A 16,741-nucleotide genomic window follows, 5' to 3' on the forward strand; every position below is an offset into this window, starting at 1 on the left:
CAAGAATGCAATTAAGGACGCTGCCTCTAAGGGCACTATACAAGGGGAGCATAAGTTCAGCAGCTTGCGAAATGAAACCATGATAGAAAATCACCATCCCTAGTGTGGGGCAGTAGAAATCCAGAATAGCGGCTTCTTTTGAGGGCAGGGTGTTGCACCTCCTGCACAGATGTGGCCAAGAAAGTCAATGGTTGACAACCCAAAATGGCATTTAGCAGAATTAATAATCAGCCCATGTTGACTAAAGAGCTTGAAAAGTGTGCAGAGATGCGATAAGTGTTTGGTTTCAGATAGACTGGCAACAAGTGCGTTGTCCAAGTAAATGCATTCATTAGTCGCTGGAAAGTCTATGCTGCATTTTTAAGCCTGAATGGCATGTGCAGAAACTCAAATAGGCTAAGCAGGGTTCTACCAGCAGTTTTGGCAACCCCGATGGTAATGGTAGCCCCTGACTAACTCCACTTCAGAAAAAAATTATCTTTCTTGCTTATTTATTTATTACTATGATTTTGTTTGTTTTTTTCTCTTTATGTATTTGCGCAGTTTGTTGCCTTTTGCACACTGGTTATTTCTTTGTATCTACTGTGAATGCCCATGAGAAAATGAATCTCAGGGTGGGACATGGTTACATATATGTACTTTGATGATAAATTTACTTTGAATTAGGCCACTTTAAGAGTAAGTTTCTTCTAGGAGTGAACTTTGAGTGCATAGAATAAATTGTTGATCAAATACTCAATTTAAGGCACCGTTGTGGAGTGGACGTGGAGAGGATGTTGTCTACAGTGGGTGAGTCTTGGACCAGAGGGCGCAGCCTCAGGATAGAGGGGCATCACTTTAGAACAAAGAGGAAGAGGAGTTTCTTTAGCCAGTGAGATAGATAGATAGATAGATAGATACTTTATTCATCCCCATGGGGAAATTCAACATTTTTTCCAATGTCCCATACACTTGTTGTAGCAAAACTAATTACATACAATACTTAACTCAGTAAAAATATGATATTCATCTAAATCACTCTCTCAAAAAGCATTAATAATAGCTTTTAAAAAGTTCTTAAGTAGTTTACTTAAATACATTAAATACAATCAACCCCGGCACTTTAACATATCTTACTCCTGGCGGTTGAATTGTAAAGCCTAATGGCATTGGGGAGTATTGACCTCTTCATCCTGTCTGAGGAGCATTGCATCGATAGCAACCTGTCGCTGAAACTGCTTCTCTGTCTCTGGATGGTGCTATGTAGAGGATGTTCAGGGTTTTCCATAATTGACCGTAGCCTACTCAGCGCCCTTCGCTCAGCTACCGATGTTATACTCTCCAGTACTTTGCCCACGACAGAGCCCGCCTTCCTTACCAGCTTATTAAGACGTGAGGCGTCCCTCTTCTTAATGCTGCCTCCCCAACACGCCACCACAAAGAAGAGGGCGCTCTCCACAACTGACCTATAGAACATCTTCAGCATCTCACTACAGACATTGAATGACGCCAACCTTCTAAGGAAGTACAGTCCACTCTGTGCCTTCCTGCACAAGGCATCTGTGTTGGCAGTCCAGTCTAGCTTCTCGTCTAACTGTACTCCCAGATACTTGTAGGTCTTAACCTGCTCTACACATTCTCCATTAATGATTACTGGCTCCATATGAGGCCTAGATCTCCTAAAGTCCACCACCATCTCCTTGGTCTTGGTAGCAGTGAGTAGCAAATCTGTGGAATTCGTTGCTATGGCTGGGCATTGGAGGCTAAGCCCTTGAGTATATTTAAAACTGAGGTTGATAGGTTGTTGATTAAAAAGGGTGTCAAATGTTATGGGAAGAAGGCAAGAGAATGGGGTTGAGAGGGATAATAAATTAGCCATGTTCGAATGGTGGAGCAAACTCACTGGTCCGATTATCTTATTTCTTATGGCTTTTCACACTGTGGAGTTGCATGAGATAGATCTGTCACTGTTGAACCCAGCACCATTGAGGCATCATAGTAGTGCAGAGACCAGAGTTGTCCCTCACAACTCCATCAAACCAGGATCGATCCTGACAAGATGCGCGCAGCAGGTCAGGCAGTATCTATGGAAAAGAATAAACAGTCGAGGCTTCGGGCCATGACCCTTCATCAGGACTGGGGGAGAAATGAGAAGGTGGGGGGGAGCAGAGGAAGAATTATAAGGTGATAGGTGGAACCTGGAGAGGGGGTGGGGGTGAAGTAAAGAGCTGGGAAGTTGATTGGTGAACGAGATAAAGAATCGATCCTGACCTTGACCAGTGGGCCAAATTCTGCTCCTGTGTCATATGGTCTAATGTGTGTATCCTCTCTGGGACTGTGGGTTCCCCCAAGTTCTCCCACATCTCACAGAGGTGCGGGTTGGTAGGTTAATTGTCCGCTGTAGAATGACTGCAGTGTTCAGGTGAGTGGTAGAACCCGGGGGAGTCATGGGAAAACAGGAGAACAAAATGGAAATGAGTGTAAGTGGATTGCTGATGCTCGGCTTGGACTCAGTGGGTCCTCTTTCCACGCTCTGTGACTCTGACAATGAAAGTTCATAAGACATAGGAGTGGAATTAAGTAATTCACACCATTTCAAGCCTTTCAGTATATAGTAGGTTTCAATGAGATTCCCCCCCCCCCTTCATTCTTCTGAACCCCAGTGAGTACCCAGAGCCATCAAAGGCTGCTTGATTTCAACCCTTTCATTCCTGAATCTCCTCTGGACCCTCTCCAATGCCAGCACATCCTTCCTTAGGTAAGTGACACGGTAGCATAATTTTTAGCTTAACGCTATTGCAGCGCCAGGGACCCCAGTTCACTTCCCGCCACTGTCGGTGAGGAGCCTCTACGTTCCCCCCAGGCCCAGGCGGGTTTCCCTCCGGTTTCCTCCCACATTCCAAAGACATACAGCTTAGTATGGTAGTTGTCGCGAGAGTGTAATAGATGGTGCAGAAGGGCTCAGAAGTGCTGTATCTTTAAATATAACAATAAAAAAGGGGCCCAAAACTGCTCCTAATACCCCAAGTGGGGTCTGACCAGTTCCTTATAAAGCCTCAGCTTTTATATTCTAGCCTTTACAAAAAGAATGTTAACATTGCATTAGTCTTCCTTATCTCCAACTCAAGCTGCAAGTTAACCTTCAGAGAATCCTGCAGACGGACTCCAAGTCCCCTCTGCTGATTTCCAAATTTACACCCCGTTTTAAAAATAGTCCACGTCTTTATTCCTTCTACTGAAGAGCGTGACCATCCACTTCCATGCACTGTGTTCCATCTGCAGCTGTAGCTCCTTCCAGTTAGGGAAGATTAAACGGACCCTTTAATGAGAGGCTCTTTACTCAGTGAGCATGTTTGTTATTTCAGTCCGTACTAAGCCGTGCTTCTTCTGACTCAATACCTTTTAAAGATTATTAAGTTCAGCAGGAAACTACAACTTAAACGAAGCGGAAATACTGAGTAAATAACCTCTTCTGCCCAGGATGCACAGAACGCTTAATGGACTGTGGCATCAACTTTACAATGGCTCTTAATAGAAATGGTTGATTAACACTTTTTTAATGATTTTCTGATTTTAAGAGTGTGTGTTTCATTTCTAAAGGGAGGAAAATGCACTCCAATATTCTGTCTCTAGTCATGGACTTGGGTGGCAGGGTGCAGATATGCCTCTACCAAAGGACTGTAAGACATGGGAGCAGAATTAGGTCATTTGGCCCAGCAAGTCTGCTCCCTAAAGGAGGTTTAAGGCACTCCATAACCTGCGGGTCACCCCTAGGCAATCTGTAGCACCTACTTAGCCCCCCCCCCCAAATCAGGGTCACGTGAAGCCATGGGAGCAGGTGCTGGATGGTCATATGAGCAGCTGGTTCATATCACAAGTCCTGCTTGTGTGACCACTGACACCAGGCAAACAATCTCTGAAGAGTATTGATAATAGCTGAGGTCACCCGTCTTGAAAGGAAGCTGCCCAGAAGAAGGCAATGGTAAACCATTTCTGTAGAAAAATTTACTAAGAATAATCTTGGTCATGGAAAGACCATGATGGCCCACATCATATGACATGGCACATAAGAAATGAACGAACGAATGATGGACTAATCTGGGAGCTAGAATGTGGTTTAAAAAATGACATGAAATACACTCAGTAGCCACTTTATTAGGTACCCCCTGTACCTAATAAAGTGGACACTGAGTACGTTCGTGGTCTTCTGCTGCTGTAGCCCATCCACTTCAAGGTTTGACATGTTGCACATTCAGGGATGGTCTTCACTGTTGTGAGACATGGTTATCTGAGTTACTTCATCTTCTTATCAGCTTGAACCAGCCTGGGCGTGCTCCTTTGACCTCTCTCGTTAACAGGGTGTTTTCACCCAAAGAACTGCCACTCCCTGGATGTTCATTTCTGGTTTTTTGCACCATTTTCTGTAAACTCTGGAGACTGTTGTGTGTGAAAATCCCAGAAGATCAGCAGTTTCTGAGATACTCAAACCACTCCACCTGACACCAACAATCAGTCCATGGTCAAAGTCACATTTCTTTCCCATTCAGATGTTTGGTCTGAACAATAAACTGAACCGCTTGCTTGTTACTGCAGATATCTAATTAGCCACTCATTAGCAGCAACCCAATGCATGAAAGCACGCAGACATGGTCAAAAGGTTCAGTTGTTCTGCAGACTAAACATAAAAATGAGGAAGAAATGTAACCTAAGTGACTTTGACCGTGGAATGATAGTTGCTGCTAGATGGGAACGCTACTGATCTCCAGGGATTTTCACACATCACAGTCTCAGTTTACAGAGAATGGTGAGAAAAACAAGAAACGAGCGGCAGTTCTGTAGGCGAAAATGCCTTGTTAATGAGAGGGGTCAGAGGAGAAATGGCCAACCTGGTTTAAGCTGACAGGAAGGTGACAATAACTCAAATAACCATATGTTACCACAGTGAAAACCATCTCTGGACACACAACATGTCAAACCTTGAAGTGAATGGGCTTCCACAGCAGAAGACCACAAACATGCACACAGTAACCAATTTATTAGGTTCAGGAGGCATTAATAAAGTGGCCACTGACTGTCGATCTTTGAGTTGTATGTCAGTGGTGGGCAAACTATTAGAAAGTACTCTTGGATACTGGATTTGCATTTTACTCTTGTTAATTCTTTAATATTCTTCTTAATCAACAGTTTATTAAGAAGGCAAATGGAATGTTGGCCTTCATTGCTAGAGGGATTGAATTTAAGAGCAGGGAGGTTATGCTGCAACTGTACAGGGTACTGATGAGGCCGCATCTGGTGTACTGTGTGCAGTCCTGGTCTCCTTACTTGAGAAAGGATCTACTGGCTTTGGAGGCAGTGTAGAGGAGGTTCATCAGGTTGATTCCAGGGATGAAGGGATTAACCTATGAGAAGAGACTGAGTCGCCTGGGACTATACTCTCTGGAGTTCAGAAGAATGAGAGGGGGTCTTATAGAAACAAACAAAATTTTGGAAGGGATAGATAAGATAGAAGTAGGAAAGTTGTTTCCATTGGTAGGTGAGAGGAGAACTAGGGGACATTGTCTCAAGATTCAGGGGAGAAGATTTAGGACGGAGATAAGAAGAAACTGTTTTTCCCAGAGAGTGGTGAATCTGTGGAGTTCTCTGCCCAGGGAAGCAGTTGAGGCTTCTTCACTAAATATATTTAAGATACAGTTAGATAAGTTTTTACATAGTAAGGGAATTGATGGTTATGGGGGAAAAGGCAGGTAGATGGAGCTGAGTTTATGCACAGATCAGCCATGATCTTATTGAATGATGGGGCAGGCTCAATGGGCCGGATGGCCTACTCCTGCTCCTATTTCTTATGTTCTTATGTAATTCAGAATAACTGCATGTTGTTGCTTTGTCGCAAGGCCTATATCTAATCTTCAAGTGGCAATACTGGAGTAGATAAGCTGCCCATTATCTCTGCTATTATAACTAACCAGCAGTAACAACACTCTGAAGACACTCATTACCTGTGAACATACAGCTGAAGAAATTAGAGATAAATTAGATCTGTCTTCAAAGTTCAAAGTAAATGGACTGGGCTGTATCCACTACATTTTGTAAGCTTTTCCACCCACTCACTGGTGTTTCTAACCCAGGCCGTGATGCAACTAGTCAATGTACTCTCCACCACACATCTATAGAAGTTTGTCAAAGTTTTAGTTGATATGCCAACTCTTAACAAACTTCCAACAAAGTAGGAGCACTCCCATGCTTTCTTTATAATGGCACTTACATCCTGGACCCAGGACAGTTCCACTGAAATGATAACAGTGAGGAATTTAAAGTTGTTGACCCTCTCTACTGCTGATTCCCTGAGAAGAACTGGCTCATGGACATCTGGCAAGAGATTGTTGTTATGGCACCACTCAGCCAGATTTTCAATTTCCCTCCTATATCCTATTTCATCATCGCCTTTGGTTTGGCCAATGACAGTGGTTTCATCAGTAAACTTAAATATGACACTGGAGCTGTGTTATTAGTAGTATAGTCATAATTATAAAGTAGTTGAGCAGGGGGCTAAGCTCACAGCCTTGTGGTGCACTTGTGCTGCTGTAAAATTGTAGAGAAGATGTTGTTGCCATTCCAAGCTGGGGCCTGCAAATGAGGAAATGGAGGATCCAATTGCACAAGGAGGTGTTGAGACCTAGGGCGTGGAACTTATTGATTAGTTTTGAAGGGATGATAGTATTGAATGCCGAGCTGCAGTCAATGAGGAGCATCCTGATCTATGCATCTTCAAAGTAAACTTGTTAGCAAAGAACATGTATGTCACCATATACAACCCTGAGATTCATTTTCTTGCAGTAAATCCATAAAATAATATCCAAAGAATAATAACTTTAACAGAATCAGTGGTACTAACTTGGGCGTTCAACCAAAGCTCAATGGTGTAGGATATTCCATTCAAGGGCATCGGTGTTTCGATACCAGACTGAGATGCAATCACTCAATATACTCTTCCCCATACATCCTCTGAAATGATAACACCAAGGAATTTAAAGTTGCTGACCCTCTTCACCTCTGATCCTCCAGTGAGGACTGGCTCATGGACCTCTAATTTCCTCCTCCTGAAGTCAACAATCAGCTCCTTGGTCTTGCTGACATTGAGTAAGGGGTTGTTGTTCACTGTCCAGATGTTGCAGAGTTGTATAAAGAGCCCTGTTGTGGCCCTGTTGCTCTGGTGGGCAAATTGGAGCCGATCCAAGTTGTTTCTCAAGCAGGAGTTGATATGTTTCATCATCAACCTCTCAAAGTACTTCATTACAGTGGGTGTAAGTGATACTGGACAATAGTCGTTGAGTCAGGTTACCGCATTCTTCATAGGCACTGGTATAATTGAAGCCTGCTTTAAGCAGGTGGGTACTTCAGACTGCCAAAGCGAGACATTAAAGATATGAGTGAACAGCCCCGCCAGTTGATCAGGACTAGTCTTTAGTACTTGGCCAGGTACCCTGGCTGGGCGAGATGTTTTCCGTTTGTGTGCCTTCTTGAAGTATATTCTCAGGTTGGCCTCAGAGGGGCTGTGAGAGTTCATGAAGTTACTTCCATATTTTAACAATCAAAGTGAGCATAAAAAGCATTGAGCTCATCTGGGAGCGAAACCTTGTTGACACCTGTCCCTTGGCTTCACTCTGTAGGAGATGATATCATTCAGGCCTAGCCACAGTTGTCAAGCATCCTTCAGTGATTTAAGTTTGGTCTTGAATTACCACTTCCCCTGTGAAATGGCTTTCCAGAGACCATACCTCGACCTCCTTTATTTTACTTGCTTGCTAGACCTGAATGCCACTGATCTGGACCTCAGCAGTCTGTGGACTTCCTGCTTCATCCAGGGGTTCTGCTTTGAGAAGATTCTTAATGATTTTGTTGGGACACACTTGACTACGACTCTTTATATGAAATCCGTGACAACCACAGCTATTCATTCTGATGCTGTGATGAGTTCCTAAACACAGTCCCGTCCACTGACTTGAAGCAACCCCACAGCCATCCTTCTGCCTCCCACAATCACCCCTTTGTTGACCTTATCACTGTCCCTATTCCTTGTTGTTGTCCTTATTCCTTGGAGTTCAGGAAAATGAAGGGTGACTTGACTGAAACATGCAAGATCCTTAGGAGGCATTGCAGGGAAAATTATAGACCAGTGAGTCTTACTTCGGTGATGGGTAAATTATTGAATAAGATTCTTAGAAACAGGATTTGCAAGCATTTGGAGAAACATAGTCTGATTAAGGATAGTCAGCATGGCTTTGCGAGGGGTATGTCATGCCTCATGAGCCTGCTCGAATTCTTTGAGGAATTGACAAAGCACGTTGAAGGTAGAGCAGTGAATGTGGTGTATATGGATTTTAATGGACTGCCCAGGGTGGCACAGTAGCATAATCTGACATAACATTACTGCAGCACCTGGGTTCAGTCTCCACTGCTGTCTGTAAGGAGTTTGTACATTCTCCCCATGACCACATTGGTTTCCTCTGGGTGCTCAGCTTTCCTCCCACGGTCCAAAGATGTACAGGTTAGGGTTAGTGAGTTGTGGGCATGCTGTGTTGGCATCAGAAGTGTGGCAACAGTTGTGGGCTGTCCTCAGCACATCCTCGGACTGTGTTGGTCGACGACTCAAGCAACGCATTTCACTGTATGCGTGTTTCGATGTATATGTGACAAATAGAGCTGATCTTAATCTAATGGGCAACATTAAATAAAAGTATGCTAATAATTGTGTTCAACTTTCTGACTGTACCATATTTTGCTCTACAGTTTGAACTCTTAGATCAGGGTCACCAACCTGGGGTTCACGGACCGCTCGGTTAATGGTTGGGGTTAAAAGTTGGGAACCCCTGACTTGGATTGACAACACAACTTGAAAGGAGTCATCTTTGACCATCCAGGGTTCCCTCCGGTGCTCCGCTTTCCTCCCACATTTCAAAGACGTAAAGGTTAATTGGTTCCATGGGTGTAGTTGGGTGTCCTGAGATCGTTGGGCCTGGAAGGCCTGTTACCTTGCTGTATCTCCAAATAAATAGCTAATACAAGAGGGCACAGTTTTAAGGTGATTGGAAGAAAGTATAGGGGGATGTCAGGTAGATTTTACACAGACTCTTAGAAAGGCGATGGGGCAAATACATGCTTGATAGAGCTCTTTAGAAAAGCATATAATTCAGATAATAGTAGTAGAATCATTTCAAGCATGTATAAGGGGTTGTCAAATCTTAAAACACATTCGACTTCATACATTAAAACAAAATGGGAGAAGGAAGGACGGATAATTATATCTGAGGAAGAATGGACAACAATATGGAGATATCAATGGAAGTGTACCAGTTCACAAAAATGGAGGGAGTTTGGATGGAAAAACTTGATAAGATATTTTATTACACCCTCTCAGAAATCCTATTATGATAGTAGCCTCCCTGTTTGCTGGAGAAATTGTGGAAATCAAAATGCAAATCATTATCATATTTTTTGGGACTGCCCTGTTATCAAAAACTATTGGAGGGGGATACACAATGCCCTACAAGACATCTTTAAATGTGAAATACCCTTGGAGAGTAAGACCATATATTTTGGATATATAGCTCAAGAATGCTTGAAAAGAGATAAATATTTAATGAATATACTGTTGGTGACTGGTAAAAAGACTCTTACGAGGAAATGGTTATCACAGGAGAGCCCAACTTTAAATACATGGATGGAAATTACAATGGACATTTACAAAATGGAGAAGATAACAGCATCTGTTAACCATAAGCTGGAACAATTTGATTCATACTGGGAAAAATGGTTTAACTACATAATGCCTCAGAAGTCTGATTTTATTCTCACAAATCAATGAATCTGTTGTAAAAAAGAAAGATCACTCCCTACTAGTTCTTTCCTTTTGCTTGTTTTTTTCTCTCCACTCTTTTCTATAAGTGAATACCTCAGATAAATACTTTGTGGAGATTTGTGATATATATGATTATATGATATATATGTACAACGTCTGAAATACATCTTATGGAAATGTTTGATGATGAACTTCAATAAAAAAATAAATTACAAAAGAAAGGCGATGGATGAAAGAAAACTGGAGGGCCGTGTGCAAGGGAAGGGTTAGATGGATCTAGGTCTAGGTTAAAAGGTCGGTAGGCTGCTGTGGACTGAAGGGCCTGAAGTTCTACTGTTCACTTTACTCAGTACCTGCTGGACCCAATAAAGTGATCATCAAGTCCATGTTCATGGTCTTCTGCTGTTGTAGTCCATCTACTTCAAGGTTCGACGCGTGTGTTCAGACATGCTGTTTCCGCACTTAACTGTTGTAACGTGTGTTTGTTGAGTTACTTTCACCTTCCTGTCGGTTTGAACCAGTCTGGCCATTCTCCTCTGACCTCTCTCATTAACAAGGCGTTTTTGCCCACAGAACTGCCACTCGCTGGATGTCCAAGCAACACACACAAAATGCTGGAGAAGCTCAGCAAGCCAGGCAGCATCTATAGAAAAAAGTATAGTTGATGATCCGGGACTGGAGAAAAAAGATCAGCTTGAGTGTGTGTGTTGCTTGAATTTCCAGCATCTACAGATTTTCTCTTGTTTCTGACTCACTGGAGTTTTTTTTTGTTTTTTTTTGCATTATTTTCTGTAAATTCTGAAGACTGTTATGTTTGAAATTCCCAAGAAATCAGCAGTTTCTGAGATAGTCAGCCATCCCACCTGGCACCAACAGTCATTCAACGGTCACTTAGATCACATTTCTTCCCCATACTGATGTTTGATCTGAGCAACAACTGAACCTCTTGACCATGTCTGCATGCTTTTTTGAATTGAGTTGCTGCCACATGATTGGCTGATTTGATATTTGCCACTAAGTGTGTGAATAAATAGAAAAGAAACTTCCACAGTGTTGAAGATGGGATGAAAGAGCCCGTTACCTGTGGTGCACCAACTTCTGAGATGTGTGTTAATTTACGTTGTTTGTCATTACAGGACAAATCCTGGCTTCATTGGAAAGGCTCGGTCTTAGTGAACAGACTCTGGTCTATTTCACTTCAGACCACGGGGCTCATGTTGAAGAGGTGTCGGACAGAGGGGAGATGCATGGAGGGTGGAATGGCATCTACAAGGGTAAGTGGACATCGCTGTGATATGGCAAATAGTAACCCAGAATGCATATCTATTCATAATTTCTGATGTCCTACCAGAATATACGTTGTCAACGCATTTTCACGTGTTCTTTGTCTTGGAATGATTCATAAACACGAGATCCTGTCGATTCTAAAAATCTTGAGCAAAATACACAAAATGCTGGAGGAACTCAGCAAGTCAGGCAGCAACCATGGAGGGTAATAAGGAATTGACAGTTTGGACCCAGACTCTTCTCATTCCCTTCCTTCTGAGGTCCACTGTCCTCCTCTATCCGATTCCTTCTTGTACATCCTTTAATTTACCACCTGTCATCTCCCAGCTTCTTGCCTCATCCCTCCTCCCTCTCTACCTAAACATTAGAGGGCCTTTGGATGCTCTCCCTCTGACTGGAAATACGGATCCATTGTTCTTTGGAAGTAGTGTCACAGATAGATAGGATTGTAAAGAAAACTTTTGGCCCATTGGCCTTCCAGTTAACATGGCACTATCAAAAGCATGTGACAGTTCTTTAGTAGTTAAGCTAAGAAATCTGGCTAAAAACAATCACTAAGAATACCTTTCTTAGGTAATTTATGTTAAATTATCACCACAAACAGTGAAGGGCTAAGCGATGGTGAGGCAAGTTCAGGGTATGAGCCGAGATGGTGTGTTGTAGAATCATTGCAGATGGAGTTCCAATGTCTGTATGACTGGCCCGAAACCAAGGCAAAATGAGAAATCGGGCCCAGGCAGAGGAGATTCGACGGCCCTGGTGCGAAGTTGGATCGCTCTGATCACTGAGCTGATTTGAAGAACTTGAGAGCAGCTTTGGACTGGGCAGTGTAATCTGGGCCCATAGTGAATTGCTGGGTGGCGTGGTCTAGGCTTGGAGCCTTTCACTCCATCAGGTCCTAGTGCAAAATACAATTCGCTATTTAGACAATTTAAACGCTGGCCTAGATCGGAGGCAAGAGCTGATTTTGCTTGCTCTCCACGATGTTCACTCCTCTCTCCAGGGCGCTGTCCGTTGTTTGGTCAATTTAAACCAGCTCAGATTGACTAGAAAGACAGGGTGTCGGGATCCAGGATGAGAGACATTCACTGCGATGATTCCTCCTCTCTCCTTGGCACTGAGGATATGAAGACTGCCCTGGCTGCTGTGCTCTGTGCCCACTAATATGATTAATTGATAAGCAAAACTTTGGGCCTACTGCGGGTTGTTCCAAGGTTCCGATCTGAGAACTCATTTTTGGTTCGGGATGCTGTCGTTCACTTAAATTGTTTGCATGATTCGTATTTTTTTTCTTGCACATCGGGTGTTGGTCTTCTATTTTTATTTTTATTCTTAAAATGGGTTCTTTTGGATTTCTTCCTTTGTGGCTACCTGTGAGCAAACAAATCTCAAGGCTGTATAATTGTACATTCTTTGATAATAAATGTACCTGAATATATCAGAGCATTGAGTATAGACGTCGAGATGTTATGTTGAATCTGTATAAGATGTTGGTGAGCGCAAGTTTGGAGTATTGTTCTTATTTGGAGCAGTTCTGGTCACCTACCTACAGGAAAAATATCAATAAGATCGAAACAGTACGAGAAAATTTACAAGGGACTTGAGAGCCTGAGCTATAGGGAAAGTTTGAATAGGTTAGGACTTTATTCCCTGAAGCATAGAAGAATGAGGGGAGATTTGATATACATAATTATGAGCAGTATAGATATAGTAAATGTAAGCAGGCTTTTTCCACTCAGCTTGGGTGAGACTCGAACTGGAGGTGAAAGGTGAAGGGGTACATGAGAGGTAATTTCTTTACTCAGAGATTGCTGAGAGTGCAGAAAGAGCTTCCAGCAGAAGTGGTGGAAGTGGTTTCAGTTGCAACATTTAAGAGAAGTTTGGGGTGGGAGTGGTATGGAGGGCTATGGTCCAGATGTGGGTCAAAGGAACTAGGCACAATAACAACTAGACGTGAACTGAATGGGCTGATAAGCCGGTTTCGATGCTGTAATGCTCCAAGACTCTACCACATGGAGTTCCCCCAATTGCTCCAGTATCTTCCTGCTTCCCAAAGATGTATTGCTTGAATTTCCTTGTGTTAAGTATTGGTAATTATTTTTTTCCCCCTACATTGGGGCCAGCACGTAAGTGTCATTACAAAGAAAGCACAGGTAGTGCTTCTACTTTCTTAGAAGCTTGTGAAGATTTGGCATGTCATCTAAAACTTTAAAAAACTTCTACAGATGTGTAGAAGAGAATATATTGACTGGTTGTATCACAGCCTGGAGTATGGGAACACCAATGCCCTGTACGGAAAAGCCTGCAAAAAGTAGTGGGTACAGCCCATTCCATCGTGGGTAAAGCCCTCCCCACCATTGAGCACATCTACATGGAGCGCTGTCGCAGGAGAGTGGCATCCATCGTCAATGACTCCCACTATTCAGACCATGCTCTCTTCTCACTGCTGCCATCAGGAAGAAGGTACAGGAGCCTCAGGACCCACACCACCAGGTTCAGGAACAGTTATTACCCCTCAACCATTAGGCTCTTGAACCAGTGAGGATAACTTCACTCACCCCATCACTGAGATGCTCCCTCAACCAATGGACTCACTTTCAAGGACTCTTCATTTCATGTTATGAATATTTATTGCTTATTTATTTATTAATTTTTATTTTTTTATTTTTTTATTTTTGTATTTGCACAGTTTGTTGTCTTTTGCACATTCATTCTTTTGTGTTTCTAATATTTACCGTGAATGCTCACAAGAAAATAACTCTCAGTTGTAAATGTGACACACTGTACTTGGGAGTGATTGGCCCTCCATTGGTCAAGGTTGACCATGGATTTTGCTGTCTACGTTGTTGGTGCATTGCCATCTGTGGCTGATGAGACCAATGTGAGAATGGCAGTCTGCTACAAAGGTCGCATGTATAAGCGGTCTCAGCTCTGCTAGGGGTACAGCATTCCTTTCTACGGGCTCGTTTGTCTTATGCCACTTTCAGCAATTTTTCCTCACCTGACTTAACTTGTTGTCTCTGGGTGCTTCTACATTTGGCTGCAAATTCCTGCCAGGACTCAATGTTGATGTCCGGTGCCTTTGTGTCCCGCTCGTGGACATCCTTGTAGCGCAGTTGTGGGCAGGCAGTGGTTATTTTGCCTGAAGCAGCTCACTGTAGGGGATGTCTTTTGGGATATGACCATCCTGCATGCAACAGACGTGGCCCAGCCAGTGCAGACGCCCACTGCCTGAGCAGCAGGTACACTCTAGAGAGGCCTGTACGAGAGAAACCCTCAGCATTGGGTACTCTGTCTCTCCAGGAGGTACCCAAGGTGCAATGAACGCACCTTGAATGGAAGGTGTTGAGTCTTTGCTCCTGCTTAGCATATGTTGTCCAGGTCTCAGTTCTGTCCAGCAGTGCACTGGTGACACAAGTGTTGTACACTGCCATCTTTGTTTTGACCAAGAGTTTGGAGTTCTCCCGGACTCGTGTGATCAGGCAGGCAAAAGTTGTTGCAGCCTTCCCAATGTACTTGTCAATTTCTGTGTGCAAGGAGATGTTGTCACAGATGATGAACCCCTGTTTGTAGTTATCAGTGGTAATGACTGGTGATGCCTCCACGTCTTGTCTCAGGACTTTAGTCTTGTTCAGGCTGATAATCAGACCAAATTCCTTGCAGACTTGGGGGAAGTGATCCATCAGGCTCTGGAGGGGCTGTGGAGTGTGGGTTCTGACTGCTGCATCATCGGCAAACAGCATGTCTCTGGTCGTGGTCTCGCGCTGTTTGGTTTTGGCTCTTTGGTGGGCGAGGTTAAAAAGCCTGCAATCTGATCTAGTATGGAGCTAGATCCCCTCCGTTACAGTGCCAAATGTGTGCCTCAGGAGGAGGGCAAAGAAGATCCCGAAGCGCGCTGGGGCAAGAACACAGCCCTGCTTGATGCCACCTGTAATGTCAAGGGGCTCTGAAGAGCTGCTGTTATACTGCGCTGTTCCCTTCACGTTGCTGTGGAAGGATTTCATTATGCTCTGTAGCCTTGATGGGCAGCCTACCTTAGAGAGGATCTGAAAGAGCCCATCTCTGTTGACCAAGACAAACGCCCTGGTGAGATCAATAAGTGCAACGTAGAGGGGCTTTTTATGTTCTCTGCACTTCTCCTGGAGTTGGTGGAGAGAGAAAATCATGTCCATAGTTGACCTTCCAGCACGGAAGCCTCTGTGACTCCAGGGAGGCACATTCAGCCAACTTCTGTAGGTGGATCGAGAAGACTCAGGAGGAAACTTCACCAATAACATTCAAGAGGGTGATGCACCTGTAGTTGTCACAGTCACTTCTCTAACCTTTGTCTTTGTAGGGGCTAATGATCACGGCACCCTTCATGTCCTGTGGTACAGCTCCTTCCTGCCAACACTGACAGAGGACTTAGATAGATAGATAGATAGATAGATAGATAGATACTTTATTCATCCCCATGGGGAAATTCAACTTTTTTCCAATGTCCCATACACTTGTTGTAGCAAAACTAATTACATACAATACTTAACTCAGTAAAGAATATGATATGCATCTAAATCACTATCTCAAAAAGCATTAATAATAGCTTTTAAAAAGTTCTTAAGTCCTGGCGGTAGAATTGTAAAGCCTAATGGCATTGGGGAGTATTAACCTCTTCATCCTGTCTGAGGAGCATTGCATCGATAGTAACCTGTGATAGGACTTCACGCAGCAGCTACAGCAGTGTAGTCATGCCATGTCTGATCAGATTTTGGGGAGCCAAGATGTCATTCTCTGGTGCCTTCCCTGCGGCGAAGCTACTGATGGCCTTGCTGAGCTCCTCCAGGACAAGATGATGAGAGGCATTGATCGTGTGGATAGTCAGAGGCTTGTTCCCAGGAATGAAATGGTTAATACAAGAGGGCACAGTTTTAAGGTGCTTGGAAGTGGGTACAGAGGAGTTAAGTTTTTTACGCAGAGAGTGGTGAGTGCGTGCAATGGGCTGCCGGCAACAGTGGTGGAGGCAGATACGATGGGGTCTTTTAAGAGACTCCTGGATAGGTACATGGAACTTAGAAAAATAGAGGGCTCTGGGTAACCTGAGGTAATTTCTGAAGTACACGTTCGGCACAGCATTGTAAGCCTGTTTTGTGCTGTAGGTTTTCTATGTTCTAAGGAAATCTGCAGATGCTGGAAACCCAAGCGACATGCACCAAATGCTGGAGGAACTGGGCAGGCCAGGCAGCAGAAGTTCCCTTTCCTCTGTGACAGGGTTTCCACTCTGCTGGGCACCCAGTTCTTCCTCAAAGGACTTGCAAACTGCTCCAGCAGGTCTGGGTGAGACGCCTTGCTGACATCAGTGTGGGGGTTCCCTTCTTGTGTAATGTTGTGTTGCCGTCTGATCTTGCAACCCAACAGTGAGCGGTTGTGTTGTGATAGGAATATGTGATAAGCACACTGCAGGGGAGGGAGTGCCAGTGGCTGGAGCGAGGGTGTCTCCAGGGATCTCGTGTTGAAACTTGGTCTGAAGTATGAGTTGGAGATTACATAGATCATGATAGGCGCAGAACTCCAGTAATTGCTGTCTGCTCTTGTTCATCTTGCCCACGCCGAAGTGACTGAGGCAGGAGGGCCATGAGTCAT

At 43.8% G+C, this 16,741-nt stretch overlaps 1 protein-coding gene across 2 annotated transcripts in view; it reads left to right on the plus strand.

Moving 5' to 3' along the window:
* The window catches only part of LOC140727047 (steryl-sulfatase-like), an 88,319-nt gene that overhangs the window by 52,467 nt on the left and 19,111 nt on the right, over positions 1–16,741 (plus strand). For both annotated transcript variants that reach the window (XM_073044240.1, XM_073044241.1), the window contains one exon: positions 10,972–11,109. In XM_073044240.1, coding sequence (XP_072900341.1) covers positions 10,972–11,109 — 138 coding nt within the window. The remainder of the gene's footprint in view (positions 1–10,971; positions 11,110–16,741) is intronic.

Source organism: Hemitrygon akajei, chromosome 4 (assembly GCF_048418815.1).
Source record: "Hemitrygon akajei chromosome 4, sHemAka1.3, whole genome shotgun sequence".
NCBI classification, from domain to species: Eukaryota; Metazoa; Chordata; class Chondrichthyes; order Myliobatiformes; family Dasyatidae; genus Hemitrygon; species Hemitrygon akajei.